At 47.2% G+C, this 22,560-nt stretch overlaps 2 protein-coding genes and 1 long non-coding RNA gene across 3 annotated transcripts; 1 reads left to right on the forward strand and 2 right to left on the reverse strand.

The window, feature by feature from the left end:
- Positions 1–5,703: 5,703 nt before the first annotated feature.
- LOC147644179 (uncharacterized) lies at positions 5,704–6,078 on the reverse strand. Its single transcript, XM_086829850.1, has one exon. The coding sequence runs from the start codon at positions 6,076–6,078 to the stop codon at positions 5,704–5,706; it is 375 nt and encodes a 124-aa protein (XP_086685976.1).
- A 1,728-nt stretch (positions 6,079–7,806) lies between these two features.
- Positions 7,807–8,638, reverse strand: LOC147644180 (uncharacterized). The gene is made up of 3 exons (XR_015270965.1): positions 8,324–8,638; positions 8,022–8,243; positions 7,807–7,823 (listed from the first exon to the last, which is right to left on the reverse strand). It is a non-coding gene; the product is annotated as an uncharacterized LOC147644180 (long non-coding RNA).
- A 221-nt stretch (positions 8,639–8,859) lies between these two features.
- On the forward strand, positions 8,860–9,758 carry LOC147644181 (uncharacterized). Its single transcript, XM_086829854.1, is given in 3 exon segments — positions 8,860–9,182; positions 9,249–9,554; positions 9,620–9,758. Coding segments are annotated over 2 exon segments (504 nt in total). The 3' UTR covers positions 9,430–9,554; positions 9,620–9,758.
- The last annotated feature ends 12,802 nt before the right edge of the window (positions 9,759–22,560 follow it).

A 22,560-nucleotide genomic window follows, 5' to 3' on the forward strand; every position in this document is an offset into this window, starting at 1 on the left:
GCTACGATTAAGTGGTTTGCTCAACCGTAATTTTTCTTGCTTCGGTTTTGTTGATTCTTCAGCCGATAAGTGCTGATTTCGGCGATTGAACATTTTCTCTTAATCGGACCACAGTGCCAATGTCTCATAGTCGAGCTGTTCCTCCCATTTTTGTTTGGTCATTGGGTCGACTCTATTCAATACCAAATATATCAATATATGTACATATATGTATATATATTATAAATATAATACTAGGAAACCTAGCGAACTTCGTTTCGCCACCAGATGGCTTCGTTTTATGTAACATTTCGTTTGGTGATACAAAAAAATGAAGAAATATTTTTTATTTTTGTTTTATATTTGAAAAGTAATGGAGCCACTTTAACTTTTTCACTTGCGCAGCACAATCCCGCCGTTTCTCTTTTGAACTTTAACGCATTGCAATATCGGCATATAGTCGTCATAGGTCCAATATCTTAATTTTCATCATCACTGTAGTTCTCCGTTAATGCCACACTTTCTCTTATTATATTTTGTGTTTGTTCGTTTAAGTTTTGTGAATACACGTCGTCCTTTTGGACTATAATCTCAAATGCACGATCCACATAATTAACACATTTCAACTTATGTATCGAATCGCTACACTCAAAATAAATGTTACAGGCAAGTTGTGAGAGAGGCTGCAAATGAAGCAAACGTCTACATTTGTTGAGTTGATATTTCAAACTGAATTTTATTTCTTAAAGTCCTAGCTTAGGTAGCTAACATGAGATTTTCATATCCTTATTTCTAGACCCACGGATCGGTATATCCCCGACCGCGGGAAACATAATCTCGCTCTTATCTCTAACATGTGGTGACCACTCGCAGGAGGTCATATAACCCACCAAGTGTGTACCTAGTCGAGTTAGGTATGCACACATGTGCTAGAGTGCAGGACATCTGCAGGCCAGACGCAACACTTTGGTGTAGCTACGTTTATCTTGCCTATACATAGACAAGCTCTTATCTCTCTAATATACAAATGTGTGTTCTTTCTGAACACAAGTTGTTAGCTCGAGATCGGAGCGCACGCAAGATATTTTTCCAGCTTCGGCTCGTCGGCTACGGGAGTGTTGGTCTTGCTCGGATCTCGGGTTGCCTTTGCATAATTTTAAACAGAAATGAATGCGTGCAACAACAAGCTTATACCGGGACAGAGATGCAGACAACACGCAAATAAAAGTTGAGGAAAAATTTAACTCCCTTCGGCTTACTTGCTCTTCTCAGCACTCCTGGCATTCTGGAGGCTCTAGTTTGCCCACCCTTCCTATGCTCGCTCCCATCCTCAGCGCTATATATGTTACATAGCTTGAGCGACCCCTTCTACAAGTGCTACCCTACATTACAAGGCATACCAGCTGCGGCCAATTCTCAACATTTTGAAACATTATTATAATTTTTTTTAAAACTAGAAATATATAAATTCATTCCTTAAAATAGAAAACGTAGATAGGCAATTAAACATTTAAACTTAACATACAATAATAAATAAATATACGCCATTTAATTCGATTTCGGACATTAATAAGAAATAATGGCAAAGCAATTTAAGGCAAGATATTATTTACGCTGACTGAAATTCAATATACATGTTGCAACAACAAAAATAACAATTAGCTATGGAGAAGCACTAAAGCTCTCAGCTTAAATAGCCTTAAGCGCAATCGCCTTATGTATCGGCGTTCTTTTCTTTTCCCCTTCCCTCTTCGTTTTTCGCCGTTGGTTCGGTTAAATTTTCGCTTCCTTCTTTTTCATTAATTTCAATTTCAATTTTCATTTCAATTTATTTCCTTTTTTACTTGAAATTATTTAAATTATTACCGCAACACCCAACATTTTCATAACTCCACCGATGAAAGCGCATGCTGAAAATTGGGAGGAAATGACACATGACACAAATTTCTATTTTCTCTTACACTAATTTTTCCATAACTTTTCTTTGCTTATACTGGAACAAAATCGGGGCTCGAAAATTTCCTTTTTTTAAAGATCATTCGTCGCGATGGGGCATGGGGCTCAAATTAAACATACTTTGGCCGAACGAATTACATGAAACTGAGAGTAATACTTTGCCGAAATCTACGCCTACGCCGACTCTGGCATAAAAGCTCGTACGGCTGCTAACGCATTCTCTTCTTAGTTGTGCTCTCTAGAACTGTTCGCAAAGGATGGACAAAGGTTGTTTTACAGCATTCGGCGACTAATTATTCTTTAACCACATGAAATAAAAAAAGAATATTTTCCCAAGCTCTGAGCGGGGCGACGGGGATATCCTACAAACTGCAACTGGTACAAACTGCAGCCTATAAAATTCTTAAATAAATTCACGCTGCCTATGCTTTCCCCGTTCTGTACGCTCACCTTTCTATTCGCGGCTCGGTGGCCAGTAACCAAAATCGTATTCTCAGCACTTTGAACACTCGCGAATACTTGGTATTGAAAATCAGCCCCCCAATCGAAAAAGATGGGAGTCACTACAATTCAGCAGCCAAAAATGGAATGCTGGAACATAAGGCCGGAAAAGTGGCGGTAACCCAACTCCCCTGCATCTTATGTCTTACTCTAGCTTTTATGAAAGCTGCGAAATTGCTCTGCTTAAAGTTCCTGCAATAAACTTCTGCGCCTTTACTAAAAGATACTTCCTTTGATTGAATATTATATCTTCTTTCATTCTTTTCGAATTGGTTTTTCATTATCTCCGATGCTTTGCTGCGAGTAAGTTCTAAAGAATCCTCTTTCGTGAACGCCAAAGACCTATCTTCGAGCAAACTAAGAGCTCTCAACACCTTATATGTTGCACCAGATGAGATGAAGTGCTGCCCGAAAATCATATAATATGGTGAAGTGCCTAAACTGGAGTAAACCGCTGGTCTGAGCGCACAACAGATGCTGCTTAGCTGCTCATCCCAATCCTTTTGGTCGCTGCGTACATACGATCGTATGGAAGCTATTACCGATCGATTTACCCACTCGGATGCATTAGCTTGTGACGAGTAAACGGCAGTAAAAGTGTGTGAAATTTCGTACTCCCTCAACAGCTTTTGGAACAATTCTGATTTAAATTGAGATCCATTATCTGAGAAACAATGGTCTCTGGGACCCCAAAAGTATGGAATAAATCATCCTGCATATATTTCACAACAACGTCCGCTGTCAATTTCTTCACCGCCTTCAGAAAAACGAACTTGCTATAGTGATCTAGCACGATAAATATGGCCACATTTCCACTTCTTGACCTAGGGTACGGGCCCAAAAAATCCACGTAAAGTTTTTGGAAAGGCCTTGCGGACTCTGTAGCTACTCCCATAGGTGGTCTTAAAGTGCTATTGGGAGCCTTGGTCATCTTACAGATGTCGCACGCCTGAATATATTCCTTCACGTTCTTCACCAGTCTTAGCCAATAATAATACCTCCTTAATCTCTCTAGAGTTTTATGGACACCTCCATGTGACGCTAAGGGATCATCATGAGCCTTTTTAGGGCCTACGTTCAGCTTACCACTTCGATGCTCAATTTAAGAAGTGAATCCTTGAAGTTCCAACGCCCACCGAGCAAGCCTGGAGTTCAAATCCGTTTGGGACATTAGCCATTTGAGGGACGCATGATCCGTGATGACTGTGAAGTCATGGCCCTCCACATAAGCTCGAAATCGTTTTATGCAAATAATTGCCGCCAAACACTCTTTTTCACTAACCGTGTACGACTTTTGAGACTTGTTTAACTTCTTTGAAACAAATGCTATCGGGCATTCTTCACCACTCTCGGCTTTCTGAACCAAAACTCCTCCCACTTAAGAGTTGCTAGCATCGCAATGAATGTAAAATGGCTTACTAAAATCCGGGCTACGAAGCACTGGAGCAGAGCAAAGCATCTCCTTTAACTTCGTAAACGCTTCTTCTCCTTCCGGAGTCGTTACAAACTTCTGCCTAGGCTTTAAGAGGTCTGTCAAAGGAGCTGATACAGCTGCAAAATTACTAATGAATTTCCGGTACCATCCGACCATTCCGAGAAATCTTCTCAGTGCCTTCAAAGATCGTGGCAGTGGAAAATCCGTCATTGCCGATATTTTTTCGGGGTCTGTTCGAACAACTCCCTCGCCCACAATATGGTCCAAATATTTAACGCTTTTCATGCAAAATTTGCTCTTCTCCACATTCAAAGTTAATCCATCGGCCCTTATGCGACTGGACACTTTTTCTAAAACCTTTAGATGACCCTCAAAACTATCTAAGACAATCAAGAGATCATCTAGATATACAAAGACTTCATTTCTGAGTTCTGCGGGTATCACCTTGTAACGGAACTGCCTTTCCTTGGGCAACGCCGGGCTAGCTCAGGGTGCCCAGGGCTGGCTCCGACCCAATGCCCGCTGTCCGCACAATTAAAAATACCGAATTAATCGGACGTCTCAGACTAAACTACAAGTGTCATCACTAACAATACAAAAAGGTAAACAAACAACAAAAATTATGCTGCTGGGTTGAATTTGTGGCTTGGCTGGTTCCGCCACGACGCGCCCATCCATCCAGTGATGCCTCTTCCACATTTCGGGGCATCACCCATCTCCGGCATGCCGGAGCTTACTCCAGGCGGTCTAGCGACTGGCCCATCTCCCCCCAGGTAAACTTACTCCAATTTCATTTTAATTTTTTACTGGCTATTGATTATACATTTTTGGCATCTTACATCTAACAGAGTTGCAAATATGGTTTTAGGCGCCAACTCGTCCACAGCGAGAACGTGGCCTCAGCCAGGAATGCGCTTGCACCAAGGCTGCCTTTTGTTGGGGACCGACAACGTTGGCGGAGGAGAAGCTTTTCGGCCACAAATTGGCCACGATTGGCTAACGAGAAACTTTCCCTCTTTCACCTACTATCCCTGCTGGAGCTCCATGAGAAATAGCCTGGGGTCGGGGTTCAAACAAAACTGAGAGCTTCTTAATGGCTTCTTTCCCGTTCCCCTATTGGTCGCAGCGCATGGGTTGCACCAATCCCGGACCCAGGATACGATCAAACCGGAGGGCGAGACAAACACACTAATACCTTACATCTAACACTAACTAACAACACTAATGTCTTACACCTAACAACTTAAATTTATTTTTTTTCTTCTTTTATATATCCCAGCTCGCCCTGGTTTGGAGCCGGGTGGTAAGGGCTGCCCGCAGGTCGGCGGCAGCTGCCTGGGCAGAAATTACTACGCGATTCGCCCTTGCTATCGTCCCATGCGGAACGGACTCACCGGATCTGGGGTCCTTTGGACTGCGACCGCCGGAAATCACGCACCACGTCATCCTCCCTTTATAGCCCGGTTCCTTTTCCTCTTTTCCAGATTCCAGCCGTTACTTTTTTATAGCCCTTGCTGAGAGAAAGGGCAAGAACCCTTTCTCTTAGGCACTTCGAACTTCCCGGTTCGCTCATTTTTCCTCGCCCCCTCCTGGTCCTACCAATTCCACCTGTCCCTATCGATATATCGATAGTCCTTCAGCCCGTTCCCACCCGAAATGCAACACCACCCAAGGATATGGGGAGCTGCTGCCGGCTTCCAGCGGCTCGACAGGATCATTGGGAGCATTTAGATCTGTATCTCCAGCGCTGTTCCGTACGGTGCCCAACGCAGGGCCCAGTACCATTTCTCCAGTGTCTGTTCCATGTGTACTTATATGATCCCTCTTCTAGGTCACACGCGGATATCTTTGGCGTGGTATACACCCAAACTCCGGCCCTGCATGTCCTCGAGCTCGTACGCGTTGCTGCCTATCGTCCTCACCACCCTGGCCTTGAGGAACTTCTTGGCAAACTTGGCGTTAAATTGCCTTCCGAAGTCGCTGAGAACGAAATTCCGGTGATACACCTCCTGGCCTGGCTTTGCGGCGAACTCTCTGGCCCTCTGGTTATAGCGTCGGCGACAGCGGTCGTACGAGGCTTCCAGACACTTGCGCACTTTCTCTTGCACGACTCGGAGCTTGTCGGCCGTTGGCATACCGGCCATCTCATGGTCGCACAGAGACTGCAGATTCCTGGCCAATCGGTAGCTGGATCCATGCAGGAACATGTGGTGTCCGAACAGCGTGAAAAAAGGTGCTTCGCCCGTAGCCGAGTGGACTGCGTTCCGGAGGGCCACTTCGATCTCGGGTAGGTAGGCATCGGAGTTTTTAAGTGCCTAATCCCAAAGCTCTCATGGCCTCCTCGAAGGTCTTAGACACAAATTGTCGTCCATTGTCCGAATGCACGATCTCTGGGACCCCGAACTTGTAGAAGACCTCGTTTATAAGGAAATCCACAACATTTCAGGCGGTCGCTTCCTTCATGGCCTTCAAGACCGTGTATTTTGAAAAGTGGTCCACCACAATGAAGATCCAGGCATGCCCTTTCTTCGACCTCGGGTACTTGCCAAGGAAGTCGATGTATAGCTTCTGGAATGGCAGCTCAGTCTGTACTCGCTCACCGATTCCGACCATCATACGGTGATTCGGCGCCTTCGACTCCTTGCAGACCTGGCATCTTCGAACAAATTCCCGAACCTGCAGCACCATCCCGGGCCAGTAGAACTGCCTCCGAAGGATCTCCAGAGTCTTCCCCATTCCGCCGTGAGCTGCCTTTGGGTCCGTATGGGCTCGCTCTACCAGGCTGTGGGTCAGACTCGGCGGTATCCAGAGCTGATCCGTCCACCTCGTCGTCCAAAGTTGCCGGGGAGGTTCGCTTGAAGATGAGCCCGTCCTCAATCCTAAGATCCGGTAAGTCATCCTCGTTGCCCAGGATCTCTTGGACTAACTCCTGGTACTCCTTTCCAGCAAATTCGGTGGTCTCAAAACCCAGCAACTCTGTCAGGTCCACCGAGATCTCCTCCACGCATCGCGAAAGCGTGTCTGCCACCACGTTCTCGCTACCTTTCCGGTGTTGGATTGTAAAATTGAATCCATGGAGCTGCAGAGACCACCTGGCCAGGCGTCCCGACAGATCTTTCATGGACATCAACCATTTGTTGCATTTCGGAGTTCGGAGGGGAAGAGGCTATCGATGTATCGATAGTGAGAGGCAGGATCGGTGGTCCCAGGGGGGGAGGAGGAAGCTGAGCGAACCGGGAACTTTGAAAGCGGCTTAAGAGAAAGGTTTCTTACCCTTTCTCTCGGAAGGGCAAGGAGGAATTAAAAAAAGTAACGGCGTGGAGCTTTGGGAACGGAGGCAATAAAGGGAGGTGCAGGAGGGAAAAAACGTGGAGTCAAAAATTGGGAAGAAAACGTGCGCGAGGTTATTTTTGGAAAAGAAGAAAAAATCTTGACCCGTTGACTGCCTGAGAGTGCGCGCGTATCATTCCGTGGACACCGCCTCCGCGTCGCCCTGTGCCGCCGCCCGAGCTGAGAGCCCAGAGCCGCCGCGCCGCCGCCTTAGCCCCGCCAGTGTCGCCAGTTCAGCGGTCCGTGGACACCGCCTCCGCGCTGCCCAGTGCCGCCGCCTTAGCACCGCCCGTGCCACCACTTCAGCGCCGTCCGAGCTGAGAGCCGCAGCGCCGCCGCCAGTGCCCCGCCTTAGCACCGCCCGTGCCACCACTTCAGCGGTCCGTGGACACCGCCTCCGCGCTGCCCAGTGCCGCCGCCTTAGCACCGCCCGTGCCACCACTTCAGCGCCGTCCGAGCTGAGAGCCGCAGCGCCGCCGCCAGTGCCCCGCCTTAGCACCACCCGTGCCACCACTTCAGCGCCGTCCGAGCTGAGAGCCGCAGCGCCGCCGCCAGTGCCCCGCCTTAGCACCGCCCGTGCCGCCAAGGGCTAATCCGGTGAGTCCGTTCCGGGTGGAGGGCCCTACCGGGGTTAAAGGATTAAATTTAAATTAAAATTTAAATTAGGTTAGGATAGGTTATTTCGTATTTTGTGTCTTTGTATTTGTAAGGGTGTCTTTGTTCTCCGCTTGGCCGTATCCCGGGTCCGGGATTGGTGCACCACAGGAGCTGTGACCAAAGGGGGAACGGGAAAGAAGGCCGGTACTTGTTTTTCCTTGACCTTTTGTTTTTTTTTGTCGTGAACCCCTGTCCCTACATTTCTATTGGAGCTCCAGCAGGGATTAGGGACCCCAAAGAGGGAATAATTGTTTTGTGGCCGTTTGAGGCCAAATGTTTAAGGCGCTTCTCCTCCGCTAGTTCTTAAGTCCCCCCAACAGCGCAGCCTTGGCGCAAGCGCATCCCTGGCTAGGGCCACGCTCTCGCCGGGAGTGGAGTATACCACCTAGAAAGGGAAATATTAATATTACAAGGAATGTTTATATAAAATAAATAATAAAAATAAAAATGGAGTAGAGTAAATACCTGGGGGAGATGGGTCGGTCGCCAGACCGCCTGGAATAGGCTCCGGTCAGCCGGAGGTGGGTGATGCCCCGAGATACTCAGGAGGCATCACAGGATGGGTGGGTGTGTCGTGGCAATAACACCAATGCCACCAATTTGTTCCGGCAGTGTCGTCAGTGTATATTTGTCGTTTGTTTACTTTTGTTTTGTGTTTAGGGATGGTAGTTTTGTCAGTGATGAGAGTCCGAATTGTCCGATATTTTATTGTGCGGACTGCGGGCATTGGGTCGAACCCAGCCCTGGGCCTCCTGAGCTAGCCCGGCGTTGCCCAAGAAAGCAGTTCCGTAACACATTTCAAGCTGGCGTGATCTGTGATGCACGTAAACGGCATGCCTTCCACGTATGGTCGGAACTTCCGGATCGCCAGGAGGGCTGCCAGGCACTCTTTCTCAGTGACGGTGTAATTCACCTGGTGCTTGTTCATCTTCGCCGAGAAGAATGCTTTCGGCTGCTCCTGGTTGTCCTCGTTCTTTTGGAAAAGAACGGCTCCAACCCCGATGTGTGATGCGTCACACTGAATATAGAAGTACCGCTTGAAATCGGCGTGCACCAGTTCTGGTGCCGTGGTTAGCGCCATCTTCAAGGCTTCAACCGCCAGCCTCGCTTCCGGACTCAAGGAAAACTTGTTCCCAGTTTTCTTGAGGGATTCGGTCAACGGCGCTGCTAGAGTTGCGAAGTTTCGAACGAATCTCCGATACCAGCCTGCTGTTCCCAGAAACGCGCGCACCTCCTTCATCGACCTCGGCTCCGGCATCCTCCTGATTGCCGCCACTCTACCTGGATCCATGCTCAGACGACCTCCACCCACGACGAAACCCAAGTAAGTCAAAGACTTGAAGTAGAATTTCGATTTATTCATGCCGATAGTTAATCCCGCTTCTCTTAGGCATTCGGCGACCCGTCGTAGGTATCGGAAGTGCGTCTCGATGTCCGAGGCCAGAATGAGCAGATCGTCCAAGTATACAAATACGTTGGATCGGATCTCGGCTGGGATTACTCGATCCATGAGTCTCACCAGCCTCTGTGCCGCATTACAGAGCCCGAAAGGCATCACCCTGAATCGGTAGAGGGGCCGACCAGGAACTGTGAACGCCGTCAACTCCTTGCTCTTCTCGTCCAGTTCGATCTGCCAGAACGCAAATTTCAAATCCACGCTGGAGATGAAATGAGTTTGATCGATTCTAGGCAAGGGGTAAGCGTTCTTGACGGTCACGTCATTTAGTTTCCTGGCGTCTTAACAGAATCTATCCTTTCCAGACTTCGACACCACCGTCGTCCGGTTGCTCCAAGGGCCCTTGCTCTCCTCGATGACTCCCAGGGCTAGCATCTTGTCGACTTCGTCCTCGACCACTTTTTGCTTCGCTGGCGACATCGGGTAGGATCGGTCTTTGAAAATTTTGGCGCCTTCCACCAGCTCTATGGAGTGTTTCTCCAGGCCAGTCGTTCCCAAACCATCCTTCTCGAAGGTGAGGAACCTCTGCTTGATTGCCTCTAGCTCTCGGTTCTCGGCTTCAGATAATGTCCAGGATTCGGGGTCTGTCTTTTCCTCGTCGTCATCTTCCTGGTCGGCGTAGTGCTCCATCTCCCTGGCGTGAACTTCTTCGGCTTTCTTCACCCCTTGAACCGGGATATCTCCAATTACGGCCGGAGCCGGAAGTACCTCTGCACCGGCACACCCAACGCGTCCACCAGTTCCCTGCAGCCTTTTCCGAGCAGACTGACGCTCGCTCCGGTGTCCAACAACCCAGTCACCTGTTGGCCTGAAATCTTTACTCGGGCGAACGGTCTGGGATCCTGGGTGCCGCCCCGCTTGACGGCCGCGACGACTTCTCGGCGCTTCCGCTGGCGTTTCCGGAACCGATCTCGTGCCTGTCTAACCGTCCGGGAGACCTCACGCATGCCGCTCAGCTGATGCTCCTCGAATATACGGTTCCTGAACTCTAAATACCATCGCATGCGTTCTTCATAGGGTAAGAATCTTAAATTATTTTTAGAATTATCCTTAACGTCTATCTTGTTATTTTTAGGGTCTCCTACTGCACGGAATTCCGCGTTGGGCGAGCCCCTTCCGCTCTGGGATCGCCACGCCATCCGTTTCCCATACAATTCGGGCACTTCGGAGCGACGGTGTCGGCCTTTCCGCAACGGAAACAAAAAACCTTTTTCAGCTCCTGCCCGCAATCCCGAAAACCGTGGTCTATGGCTCCACAATTCCAGCAGCCAGCCCAGAAAGGATTTCGAGGCCGCTCCCGAACTTCCTGCACTTGCAGTGGTTGCTCATCTTCATCCTCCTCTGGCTCTGGAGCAAACGCCTCGCTGACTCGGTTCCGTTCCGCTCCTTGGTAGCGCGTTGGTGGTGGGAATTGGGCCCAAGCTCTGCGTCCGAAGGTACGCTTCACCTCGAGGCTCTCCTGCCGCAGCTCATCCACAGTGAGTAGCTCCGTCGCATACATGAAGCGAGCGATCCCTTCTCTTAACCCTTTTTTCATCACCTGAACCAGGTGACGCTCCTTCATCGGCTTCCTCAGGCGAGAAGCAAGGGTTTGCATCGCATGCAGATAATCGTCTACGCTCTCCCCTGGTTGCTGCTCCCGCTGCAGTAGCTGATGCATCCGCTGATGCTCCGTCTCATGGCTCTGGAACCGATCTAGCAGCGCTCGGCGTAGCTGATGCCAGCTGTCCAGTCGGTGCTGCTGCACGTGGATCCAAAACCACTCCAGGGCCCTACCTGTTAGCAGCGTGTGGAAGTTTCTCATCACCTCGGCTTATGAGCAACGAGATTGCCTCTGGAGGTACTCCAAGCGAACCAGGAAGCCTTCGATGTGGTACCGCTCGTCCTCACCGCTGAACGAGACGTTCCACCTATCCACCCTTGTGACCTGGGGACTAACTCCTGCATCCCAGTTGGCGTACGTCCGTTCGTTACGGAATCCGCTCGCGCGGCGGTCCTCGACACGCCAGTTCCGACCAACGCTGTCATCCCAACGCGTCTCCTCAACCTCGGTGGAACCGTCGGGGCTGAATGAGTAGATCTCGGCTAGATCTGGCGCCGTCCTGGGCGGCTTCGGCGGAACTCGTGGCGTAGGCCTCGTTGCATGACCGACGGACGTCTGTCCATGCCTGGGTACCGCTCCGCGGGCGTCGTGCACGGACTCCCTCGCTCGTCCTAACGGAGGTGGTGGCTGCTGTGGGCGCTGTTGCTGTCGACTGCTGCTGCTGACTTTCGATCCCTCCAGGTAAGTGCTGCTGCTTTGTGGCGGGTCTTAAAACTTCATTAATCAGCTTCATCATTTCCAGAAACCCGGCCCGCATCTCGTCCCGCAAGCTCTGGCTGATCCCCTCTTCTTGGGTCTTGCGGTATGTTTCCGCCGCCTGAGCCAGGGCGAGGTTCACCGCCGACTTGGCTGTGGAATCTACGGGCGGATCTTGAAAATGTACTGCCCGCTGAGCGGGATCCATTCCCATCAGATGGTCAGCTGTGGCCCCGATCGCCTCGAAGTCTAGCAATTTAGTCTTTGCTTGAGGAGCCGGAAGAGGCTCCTCCAGCTGTGGGTCTTGTCGCCGAGAAGGGGGTGTCCTCGCAACCCCATAGAGGCCCGCGGCGGCGCGTGCCCAACAGCACCCTCCCCATCTGTGGACCACAACTCCTCTTCCTGGGCTGAAGGACCCTTCGACCTGAGCTGGTAATTATTTCCCCTGTCCCTGTCCATAATCCAATTCTTTAATTCCTAACCGCTACCGACTTTATTCACAAAATAAATAAATATGTAAACATAAATAACCTAACATAAATAAATGCACATACAACAAATATGTAATTAAATAACGCAATAAATAAATAAATCTATAAATAAATAAATAAATAAATGGAGAAATAAATATACGAATAAATATGTATATAAATAAATATTCTTCTACCTGCGCACTCAACCAAAAAAAAATTCACTAACTTTTCTGTTCCTTTCTAAATTTCAGGGGAGATGGAGCCGATCAACCGCCGGTGGCTCCGTGCCAGATTCCCGCGTTATCAATTCGTCCCAGTAGTTTCGACTCCGGCCGTTCGTCAACTGGGCTAACTTTCAGCGGTGCTGAAAGTCGCCAGTTAAGGACATCGGCTTTCAGCAGTATTCCGTAGGATTTTCCTTGATGCCTGGGACTTCAAGGCTCAGATTACGGTGGTCGCGCAGCGCGCAGTGAGACCTGCGGGTCGCGACTTCACCAACAAACTGATCCCAGGAAGACTCATCCACCAGGAAAACCCAAGGATCTGAACAACATTTACTCCAACATTAACATTTACATTAAAAACAATCAAACTTTACGTTAATATAAATAAACACTTGTTTCCCTATCTACTATATATCACAGTTTATATCACAGTAGTTCTTGACTCGTGCTTTATGTACGGTCTGTGGCTAAGGGATGCGAATCCGTCGTTCCCATGCCCGGATGCCACCACCCTGCCACCGCAGCACCCTCTGTGAACTGTGCCCGGGAGCAATTGTCCATCTTTTTGCGGACCAAGCCTCCCATCCTGACTGGGAAACTAATTACAAATAAAAACAACGAATATCCTACGCCTTGGTCACCAGTCCCCGGTCCTCGGTGCAGTTGCAAACCGTAACATAGGCCTCGCAAGCCACCGAATGCGAGGGCTGGATGACCTAGGACGTGGCCTTTCGAGACGTCGTCATCCCGCTATTCTTTTATTTTTGTAGAATTTGGGCGCCATATTGTAACGGAACTGCCTCATGCAAAACAGTTCAGGCAGAGCTGCTTTCTCTTAATGTATTCGGAGCGCCCACTCACGTCCATCTCAAGGAACCGTGGACATAAGCGCACGGGGTGGTTCTCTCGGGAATAGAGATCGCACCCCTTGGAGGCTGGAGCCACTCGGGTCTCGTACGAGTTGAGCCTGCGAACCGGAGCGCTCGTGGGTGCCGATCTGACATCGTCGATGGCCTCCTGAGTGCGATGACGCTCGGTCAAAAAAGCATCCAACTCCTTCCATGTTGGGATTTCGGCTTTGTTGTGGATGGATTGTTCCCACAGAGAAAGGGTTACTTTGGGAAGCTTTGAGGAAACCATATACACCAAAAGACAATCCCAAGCCTCAACTTGAATGGAGGACATTTCTAGCGCGGTCAGGCAGCTTTGGATGGTGTTTTGCATTTCTTTCAGCGCGACTCCCGATTCTTGAGGGACAGCCTGGATGTTGAAGAGGATTTTCAACTGGCTGTTAACCAATAATCTTCGGTTTTCGAAGCGGTCGGTGAGGCTTCGCCACGCCGAGACGAAGCCTTCATTGGTGAGCGGGGCCTTGGAAACTATGGCGTTCGCGTCGCCACTTGTTTTCGACAATAGGTGGAACAATTTTTCGACTGGTGTGACACGAGAGTTGTTGATATAAATCGCCGTGAACAAGTCCCTGAAGGTGGGCCAGCGAAGATAGTCGCCCGCAAACACCTCGGTGTCTACCGGTGGTAAACGACAACCGGTGGAAGGGGGTGTATGGACGCTGCTGGGAGCCAGAGTTGACTGGGCCGCGCCCCGTTCTATTATCTCCTGCAGCTGGGCCACACACCTGGAGTAGACGGAGTAGCAGTAGCTATACTTAGCTTCTAACACCGATGAAGTGTCCGCGCCGTCGTCGGACCCGAAGAGCAGTTCGGAGCAGCTCTCGTAACTCGTCTCCACCTTTTCCCACAAAGCCCGGATTTGGTCCCTATGAACCTGGCACATGTAGGGGGAGAATCTTTCAGTCTCCAGGGCGCCCGGAGTGTGGATTGTAGCCTCGAAGTGGCTAAACCGATCTGTGGTGGCAATGAAGCGCTTGAGAGCGGCATCTATCGCATTCTGAGCCATTTTTGCAGCTGACCGAGTTGTTACCGGCGAGGAACCGCGAATGGTATCGACAGACTCGTCGCTTTTTGCCCTTGAGATGGCCGTAGTAGCCCTTGGCTTTAATTGGGACGCCCGCGGAGATGCGGATTGGGACCTGTCCAAACGGATGGATGGGATCGGACGCGGTTTTTTGTCGTCTCCCGTGGGCATTCTCGGAATAGAATGCTGTAGATCAGGACTTGTCGACTGTAGGACGAGAGGACGGTCACACTAACGCGCAGTCTGGGTCGCCCAAAACGGATAAAGTGGAGAAAAGAAAAAAATATATGAACCTCGGCCACAAGGCTTGACGCTCGGATCGAGGAAGTCGACTGAAATGTCAACAACAGCCGCAGACGCAGATCGTGGGGGTGGGAGTTCGGAATTGAGTGGTATCGGGAATTGTCTCGCAACCCGAACACAAAATAATTTTTAATTTTTAATTACCCTCGAATGTCTATTGTTTGAAGCCGTAAAGGTGGAATTAAAAAAAAACTCGATTTTTAGTAGCGGAACTGCTTGCTGGGTGATACCGTCGGCAAATTACATTCATCTTTCCAAGTGAACGGACGTGTTTTTTTCTTGCGCTCTCGTTTTGTATTAAAGTTTGAATCTAACCACCGGGGTTAACTTAATTTTTCTAATTTGTGTTAATAACTTCCCGTTCACTTCGCGTGTGCATACAGCTTTTCTAATTTTGTGTATATAATTGGTTTTATTTTCCAATTTAGTTGTGCTGCTAGTGCTAGCTTTTGCATATTTTGAATTCCTTTTTGTGTCTTCTTCGTCTAGCTTTTGTTTGCGCCGTCGCAACAGCTAAACGTTTTATCTATTTATCTCCCACGCTCTCCAACTCTCTCGCTTTAGCTGTGCCGCTGCACTTCTTTTCTTATCTAATCTAATACGCTCTCCCGCTCTCTCGCTCTCGCTGTGACTCTTCACTTCTTTCTTTATAGCTCTGTTGTTATTTTTTTCCAAGTACAAGTACAGTGGTAAGTCCTCATAATGTCCGGAAACATTGTCTGTTTTGTTAAAACTTGCCAAAAGGCAATTGCTGCAGGTGACCTTACAATCGGCTGCTGGCTGTGCGACAACGTCATGAACGCCAAGTGTATTGGAGTTGCAGCTCGGACGGTCGACGATGTAAGAAAAAACATCGGCCTGCGTTACTGTTGTGAGGCCTGTCGCGATGTAGAAAGGGAGATGACGTCTTTCATGCGGCAAACCAAAAGCGGTTTTAAGGGCATTTTAACGAGTTTTCGTAAAACTCTTGATATGTTCTTGGCGCTGGACACCCAATTTAATAGCCTTACGCTATTAAATGAGTCTCCTAGGCGCAAAAAAACTGCTATTGGTGGGCAGCATGTAGACGGACCCCAACTACCGACAACATGCTCTCAGCAGCAGCCTCCCACGGCACAGCCCTCGACCTCAGCATTAATTCCAAGAGTGCTGAGATCGAGCGCTAGAAAAGATTCGGTATCCGAATGTGCAGCGGGAGTGCCCGTACCGCCGGTGATTTCTGTTTTATCCCCTGGGGGGTCGCAAATATTGACCCCTCAAAGTCCCGTGCACACAAATATATCTGCCCAGGGTGTTAGGCCCGGAATACCGGCCGACAATGGCACGGCAGATAAACAATCTGCCTTGCCAAAAGCCCTTATAGCTGTTCCACCGACGAGACATATTTTTGTCTCGCGTCTTTCCCCTGATCCCTGACATCGGAAGATGTTCTCGCCTTTATATAAGGCAAAACCAGAGCCGAAAAAATTAAGATAAAGGTGGAAGTTCAAATTTTCTTACGCTAGGAACATTTCATCTTTTAAAATGAATGTCCCTAACGAGCTCTTTAACACTATTTGCTCTCCCAACTTCTGGCCAGAGTACATAGTTGTTAAGGAGTTCGAGGCGAAGAAAAAGAAAAAGCGGCCTGTAGGAATAACCCTTCCCAGGCCTGATGATACCACTGCGCCTTCTACGTCTTCCAATCTCGACCCAAAAAACTAACCTACTCCTTAGGTATTTCCTATCAGAATGCAAGAGGCTTACGTAGTAAGCTTCCTAACTTGTATTCTGACAGCCTTTCGTTTGCATCTCAGGTTATTGTGCTCACAGAAACCTGGTTAAAGCCGGAGATTCTGAGCTCCGAAGTTTTTCCAGCTGTGTTCACGGTATATCGGCTAGATCGCCCTATCAGACGCGGGGGTGGAGTTCTTATAGCGGTGGACTCCTCACTCACGTCAGAATTATTAACCTTCGAGGAATGCAACGATGTTGAATTCCTCTGTGTGAAGCTATCTATCAAAGGTAGCTCCATTTTTATTACCTGTTCCTACATACCTCCACTGTCGGAACTTTCTATTTATTGGAATCACCTTTCCGCTATTCAGATGGTTTCCAGTAGACTTTTGGATAGAGACCAGTTGGTAGTTCTTGGAGATTTTAATATCCCTAGTGCTATTTGGTGCTCAAATAATTCCACCAATACTCTCAATACACCTACACAACATGACTTTATCGCTGGCTTGTTTGACATTTTGCTGTCTCAAGTCAACCATGTGCGAAATTCCTTACAGCGCTTGCTTGATCTTTGCTTCGTCTCTGATCCTGCGAGAGTCAGTTTAGCAAGGGTGGCGCCTCTGACGCAGCCCGAGGATCCTTATCATCCAACTTTCGATGTGACTCTTGATATTGGGTGTGACGTACAGAATATTTCTGACCGTCAAGCCAATAAAGTCCTATGTTTTCGCAAAACGGACTTTGAACGGCTGAATAATTTTATAAACGAGTTCAATTGGTCCGATCTATACATGTGCACTGACATGGCAGTTGCCGTGGATATTTTTTACAGTGCCATGAATTCATTTTTTACTGAATGTGTTCCGTTATATTATCCGCCAAGCTCGAATAAACCGCCGTGGTTTACTAAAGAGTTGAGCCGACTTAAAAATAAAAAATCTAGACTGTATGCTAAATTTAAAATCACCGGTTCTCAATCTGCCCTTTCATTTTATTTATCAGCTCGGTCAAACTTTACCGTGCTGAACGCGCAGTGTTATAAAAACCATTTAAATCGTTGTAGGGCCCAGTTCTCACAGGACCCAAAACAGTTTTATAATTTCGTTAACACTAAACGTAAACCTAAAACAAATCCTTCCTCGCTTTCATTTAAAAATACTACCGCAAATAATGATCAGGCAATAGCCGATCTATTTTCGAAGTTTTTTCAAACAACCTATTCTAGCTCTTCGTATATATACCAGACTTATTCCTACGACATACCCAAATCGAACTTAATTTTCTGTCCTAGCCTAAACGAAAGCTCTCTCCTTTTAGATCTTCATCGTGTCAAGCCAGTTTATTCGCCAGGTCCCGTCGGAATTCCTGGCTGTGTGCTCAGGTATTGTGCCGACGCCCTGTGCTATCCCCTTCTGAAATTGTTTACCTTGTCCTTAGAAACCTCCCACTTTCCCATTATTTGGAAAGAATCGTTTATTATTCCTCTCCACAAAAAAGGTAGCAAATTGGATGCCAGCAATTATAGAGGAATCTCTAAGTTGTCGGCCATCCCTAAATTATTTGAAAATATTATCACCCTTCACTTACAGCACCTTTGTAGATCGGTTATTTCTCCATGTCAACATGGTTTTATTAAGCGAAGATCAACAACAACAAATCTTTTGGAGCTCTCTTCCTATATTATAAAGGGCTTCCATAATAATTGTCAGACAGATGTAATCTATACTGATTTCAGTAAAGCATTTGACTCTGTTAACCATTCTCTCCTCGTTAGAAAACTCGATTCAATGGGTTTTCCAAGTGATCTTCTTAATTGGATCTCTAGTTATTTGAATGGCAGGACGCAAAAGGTCCTCTTTAAAAATAATTTATCCAATGTTCTAAGGGTTACATCTGGTGTCCCGCTAGGAAGCCATTTGGGACCCTTATTGTTTACATTGTTCATAAATGACCTGCCCAAAGTCTTGACTAACTCCAGAGTACTTATGTACGCGGATGACGTCAAGCTTTGCGTGCAATACAATGACGTTGCCTGCCAGTCGGATTTACAAACAGATCTTAATAATTTTCAAACTTGGTGCCGTGTAAACTTATTAAACTCAAATAGCTCGAAATGCAAGCTAATGACATTCTTTCGTGTCGCTCCTAAGCTTGCTACTTACACGCTGAACTGCTGCTCTTTGGAAAGAATTAATACAGTTAACGATTTGGGCGTCCGCTTGGACCCAAAACTTGACTTTATTGATCATATTTCGTCTATGGTGAATAGAGCCAGGGGTGTGCTTGGATTTATTAAACGGTGGTCGAAGGAATTCAATGACCCCTATGTTACTAAGTCCTTATATACTTCCTTAGTTCGTCCTGTCCTAGAATATGGATGCTGCGTTTGGAGCCCTCAGTACGGCGTCCATAGTAAACGCATTGAGTCGGTTCAAAAGAACTTTTTACTTTTCGCTCTACGCGGTTTAAATTGGGATGCAAACCAAAGATTACCTTCCTACTCTAGTAGACTCCTATTAATAAACTTGCCGTCCTTAGCCAATCGGAGAACGATGCTAGGGATAACCTTTATTTTTAACCTTATCCATGGTGATGTGGAAAGTGCTGACTTGTTGAGTCAGCTTAATTTCCATGTATGTACCATGTAGAACCACTAGATCCTATATCCCATTAGTGTTGCGCCACTGTAGGACCTCCTTTGAACTGCATGAACCTTTTAGAGTGTTATGTGCAAATTATAATGATTTGTACACACTAATCTCTAACGTAGATTCCCTTCCCAAATTAAAATCTTTAATACTAACACACTTAGTAAGCATGCATGCTAACAATCTGGCAGCACGCCGGTAGTCAATTTTCCTCGTATTCTGTCCTATATTTTCCATCGCGCCTACTAACACCTAACCCAAACAGGCACGTGCCTGGTGCCATACGGGCCACTTGTATGTACTGACCTTAGTGCATCAACGTCCAAGAAAGCAGTGCGCATGTGAGGGACCCAAGAATTAAACGGCCAAACCAACAACAACTCGCCGGCTGTGGCGGCTAAGTGTAAAAATAATTAAACACCTGCCGTTGCAGTAGCAGATCGTGTGGGAGGGAGTTCGGATTTTTTAGTTGTATTGGTAACTGTCTCGCAACCCGGAAACAAAATAATTTTTTAAATTTTTAATTAGCCGCGAATGTCTCTTGTTTGAAGCCGTAAAGGTGGAATTAAAAAAAACTCGAGTCTTAGTAGCTGAACTGCTTGCTGGGTGATGCCGTCGGCAAAGCAGTGCGCATGTGAGGGACCCAAGAATTACAGGGCAACAACAAAACGGCCGTGTTGGCGGCTAAATTGACGACGATTAAAAGAAAAACAAAAAAAACCCTCGTTTGTGTTTGGGGTTTGCTGCTCCGCTCAGAGTAGTGCGATGCTTGCCCGATATATGTATGTATGTAAAATGATTGTGGAGATCGATGCTCAGCGCAGCATTGCGCGAAGCTTGCCCCATATATATGTATGTATGATAAAATAGGATTTATAAATTTCGGATAATTTTAAATCCTTGGTTCACGAAATTTATTTCTTAAATTGTAGGTGGCGGATTTTGTTTCGTCGGCACTGTTTGGCTGTGGAATGTATAAGTGCAGGTGCTTGTACACGCTCTAGGCAAAGACTTTATAACTTATACAATCTTTGATCATATAGATGCCATAGGAACCCTCGAAAAATTAAAACAACTAAAAACTAACCCTTTTTCAGTTTTCAAGAGATTTTCATATAATATAAGATATAGCCGTGCTGCAACGGCAAATGGATGCATGTTATAATCAAACACAAGTAAAACGTGTCGAACAAAATGCATTGAGACGGACCTAATATGAACAGGTTCATCTTGCAAAAACGCTACCTCGGAAAAAAAAAGAAATTTTTCCTACTAGAAAATATTTTGTAAGTTTAGACTTGAATCGCTCTAAACTCAAATACGTTTCTACAATCGCCTACAAAGAGCTCAGCTGCGTTGTTCTTTATTTGTCTTATGTCCACATTGCAATGCAGTGAAGTTTAAATTGTAATCTGATGGATTATGCTTCGCCGTTACGAGGCTTTTACCTTTGTTGCATCCGCCAGACCCATTGTATTTGCTTCTCTATTGAACTACAACCCAATCAAAACATAGAAATTTGAATTATCTTCATTTAAGTATTGCTCTGCGGTTGTAAAAACAAAAAAATGGGACAGACAAAGATCGCCGGGCCCGCTTGTTTAAGTATAGTTAGTTAGAGCGTGATTAAGCTGATAAAGAGAAAAACGAAAATCTTAATGTAAAATTTTTTGCAGTCTTGAAAATATCTTAATATAAGCACGGAAAATCTTAATATCAGCCGATTGTAATTGTAGAAATGGCATTTTTCAGATCCAATTCAAAGACAAAAGAAAAGCCTCATCTTCAGTACCAGTACTGTCGCCCCACGTTCCCTAGTGACCCGAGCTGGTGAGCTCCGAAGTGACGCGCCCTGATTTAGTTGAGCGCCGGGCAGTGGCACAGTGAATGCTCTAGTGCCTTCTTCTCTGCTGATTCCTTACAACTTCTGCAGTGTGTGTTATAGGGTAGGTCCATCTTGCATGCGTGCGTGCCTATTGGCCAATGTCCAGTGATGGTTGCCGTTATCTTTCTGATGTCGTTTTTACTCTTGATGATCAGCTCCCCGATCTATCTCCCGTTGTAATTATGACAGCATAGCTTCGATTTTCTGTGCTCTGTCTTCATTAACCATTCCTTGCTGGCTAATAGTTTAAAATGGTCATAAATTTCAGTCTGGACTGAGTTCAGAGAGCCTAGTGTGTCTGTTGTGTTGGAGCTTTTCTCTGACCCTTTCCCGGCCAGCTCGTCCTCTTTCTTGTTTCCTGGGATGTAGTTATGTCCGGGCACCCAGGCTTTTTGAACCCTGTTGCCTCTTAGCATTTGGCCAATAGACTAGATGTAGACCTTGCTGTTGCGTGGGATTTGATAGCCGCTTGGCTGGCGAGTAGATCCTTACCTTGGTATTCCGGAGGTCTCGATTAAGTGAGAGTTCGACTGCTTACAGTATTGCGAGAACCTCCGCCTGGAATACTGTCGCGGACGCTGGGAGGTGGAAGGACTCTTCTACTCCCCAGCTTTCGGCGAAGATTCCGGTCTTTACCCCGCAGCTCATCCTTGAGCCTCATCAGCTCCGGGTAACCTCTCTTTTCTCCATGCTTCCCTTGTAGGGTATATCGTGGTGTTAGTGTTGCCGATTCGCAGTTCGGTTGTCATATAATAAGTGTCTTCAGTCAACAGATAGTATATATCGTCAAGGATCTTACAGTGCCCGGTGTGGAATTTCTTCCAGTTCTGGCTTGCCTTCAGTCGTACCGCACTTCGGGATGCTGTATTTCTGATGATTGGAATAATGTTTAGGATGACATTCGGCGCTGCCGTGGGGCATGATCTTAGTGCACCCGTTGTTCCTGCGCATGCCGATCACTTAATCCTTGTCAGTTTCTGGATGTTGTACGCCTTAGTTAATCCTGGCCACCATACTTGTGCTTTATATATGAGTATAGGTATTACAACCGCTGTGTAGAAGCATATAATGATCTTGGGGTGGATGCCCCATTTTTTTCCGAACATCTATCTACAGGAGTAAAAAGCTATGCTAGCTTTTTTGAATCTTTTAATGATGTTTTGTGTCCATGACAGCTTCGCAGTATCACTCCCAGATACTTTGTTTGTTGCAATAGTCCTAGTTCTATAACTTCTACATGAGGTTTATTGAAAGTGGGGATCTTTGTTCTTCTTGTGAAGAGTGTAAGCTCCGTTTTACCGGCTTTTGGCTATGCAGTGAGTGCCCTTGTCTTCAGTTCGCTGATGACGTCGGGGAAAGATGCTTAAATCAGTTGGACTACGTCGTCTGCGTACACCACCACTGTTAGACTTTCACTGTTGAGCGCTTTTAATAGTCATCCTTGTTTCTGAGCCAGAGCAGCGGAGACAGAACTCTGCCCTGAGGGGGGAGAGCCACTCCGTTCGGCTGTTATCCGTCTGCTCGCTACCATTGTGCCAATCCAGGCTATAGTGCCTTGTTCAACTCCTTCCTTGTTGAGGGATTGAGTCCGCGTTTACGTTATTGAAGGCCCCGTCTATATCTAACAAGGTGGCCAGAGTGTAATTCTTAAAGAGCAGTACCTCATGTAGTGAGGTCTCTGTGGATCTGCCTTTCCTGTATGCATGTTGTGCGTCAGAAAACCTTTTCTCCGTTTAACTTGGATATCTAGTATCCGTTCCAGT

Source organism: Drosophila serrata, unplaced genomic scaffold (genome assembly GCF_035046125.1).
Source record: "Drosophila serrata isolate PLE 108 unplaced genomic scaffold, ASM3504612v1 contig_224, whole genome shotgun sequence".
Classification (NCBI taxonomy): domain Eukaryota; kingdom Metazoa; phylum Arthropoda; class Insecta; order Diptera; family Drosophilidae; genus Drosophila; species Drosophila serrata.

What these genes read in the sequence shown, in the direction of transcription:
- LOC147644179 (XM_086829850.1), bottom strand. Translation starts at nt 6,078, where the DNA reads ATGTTCCTGCATGGATCCAGCTACCGATTGGCCAGGAATCTGCAGTCT.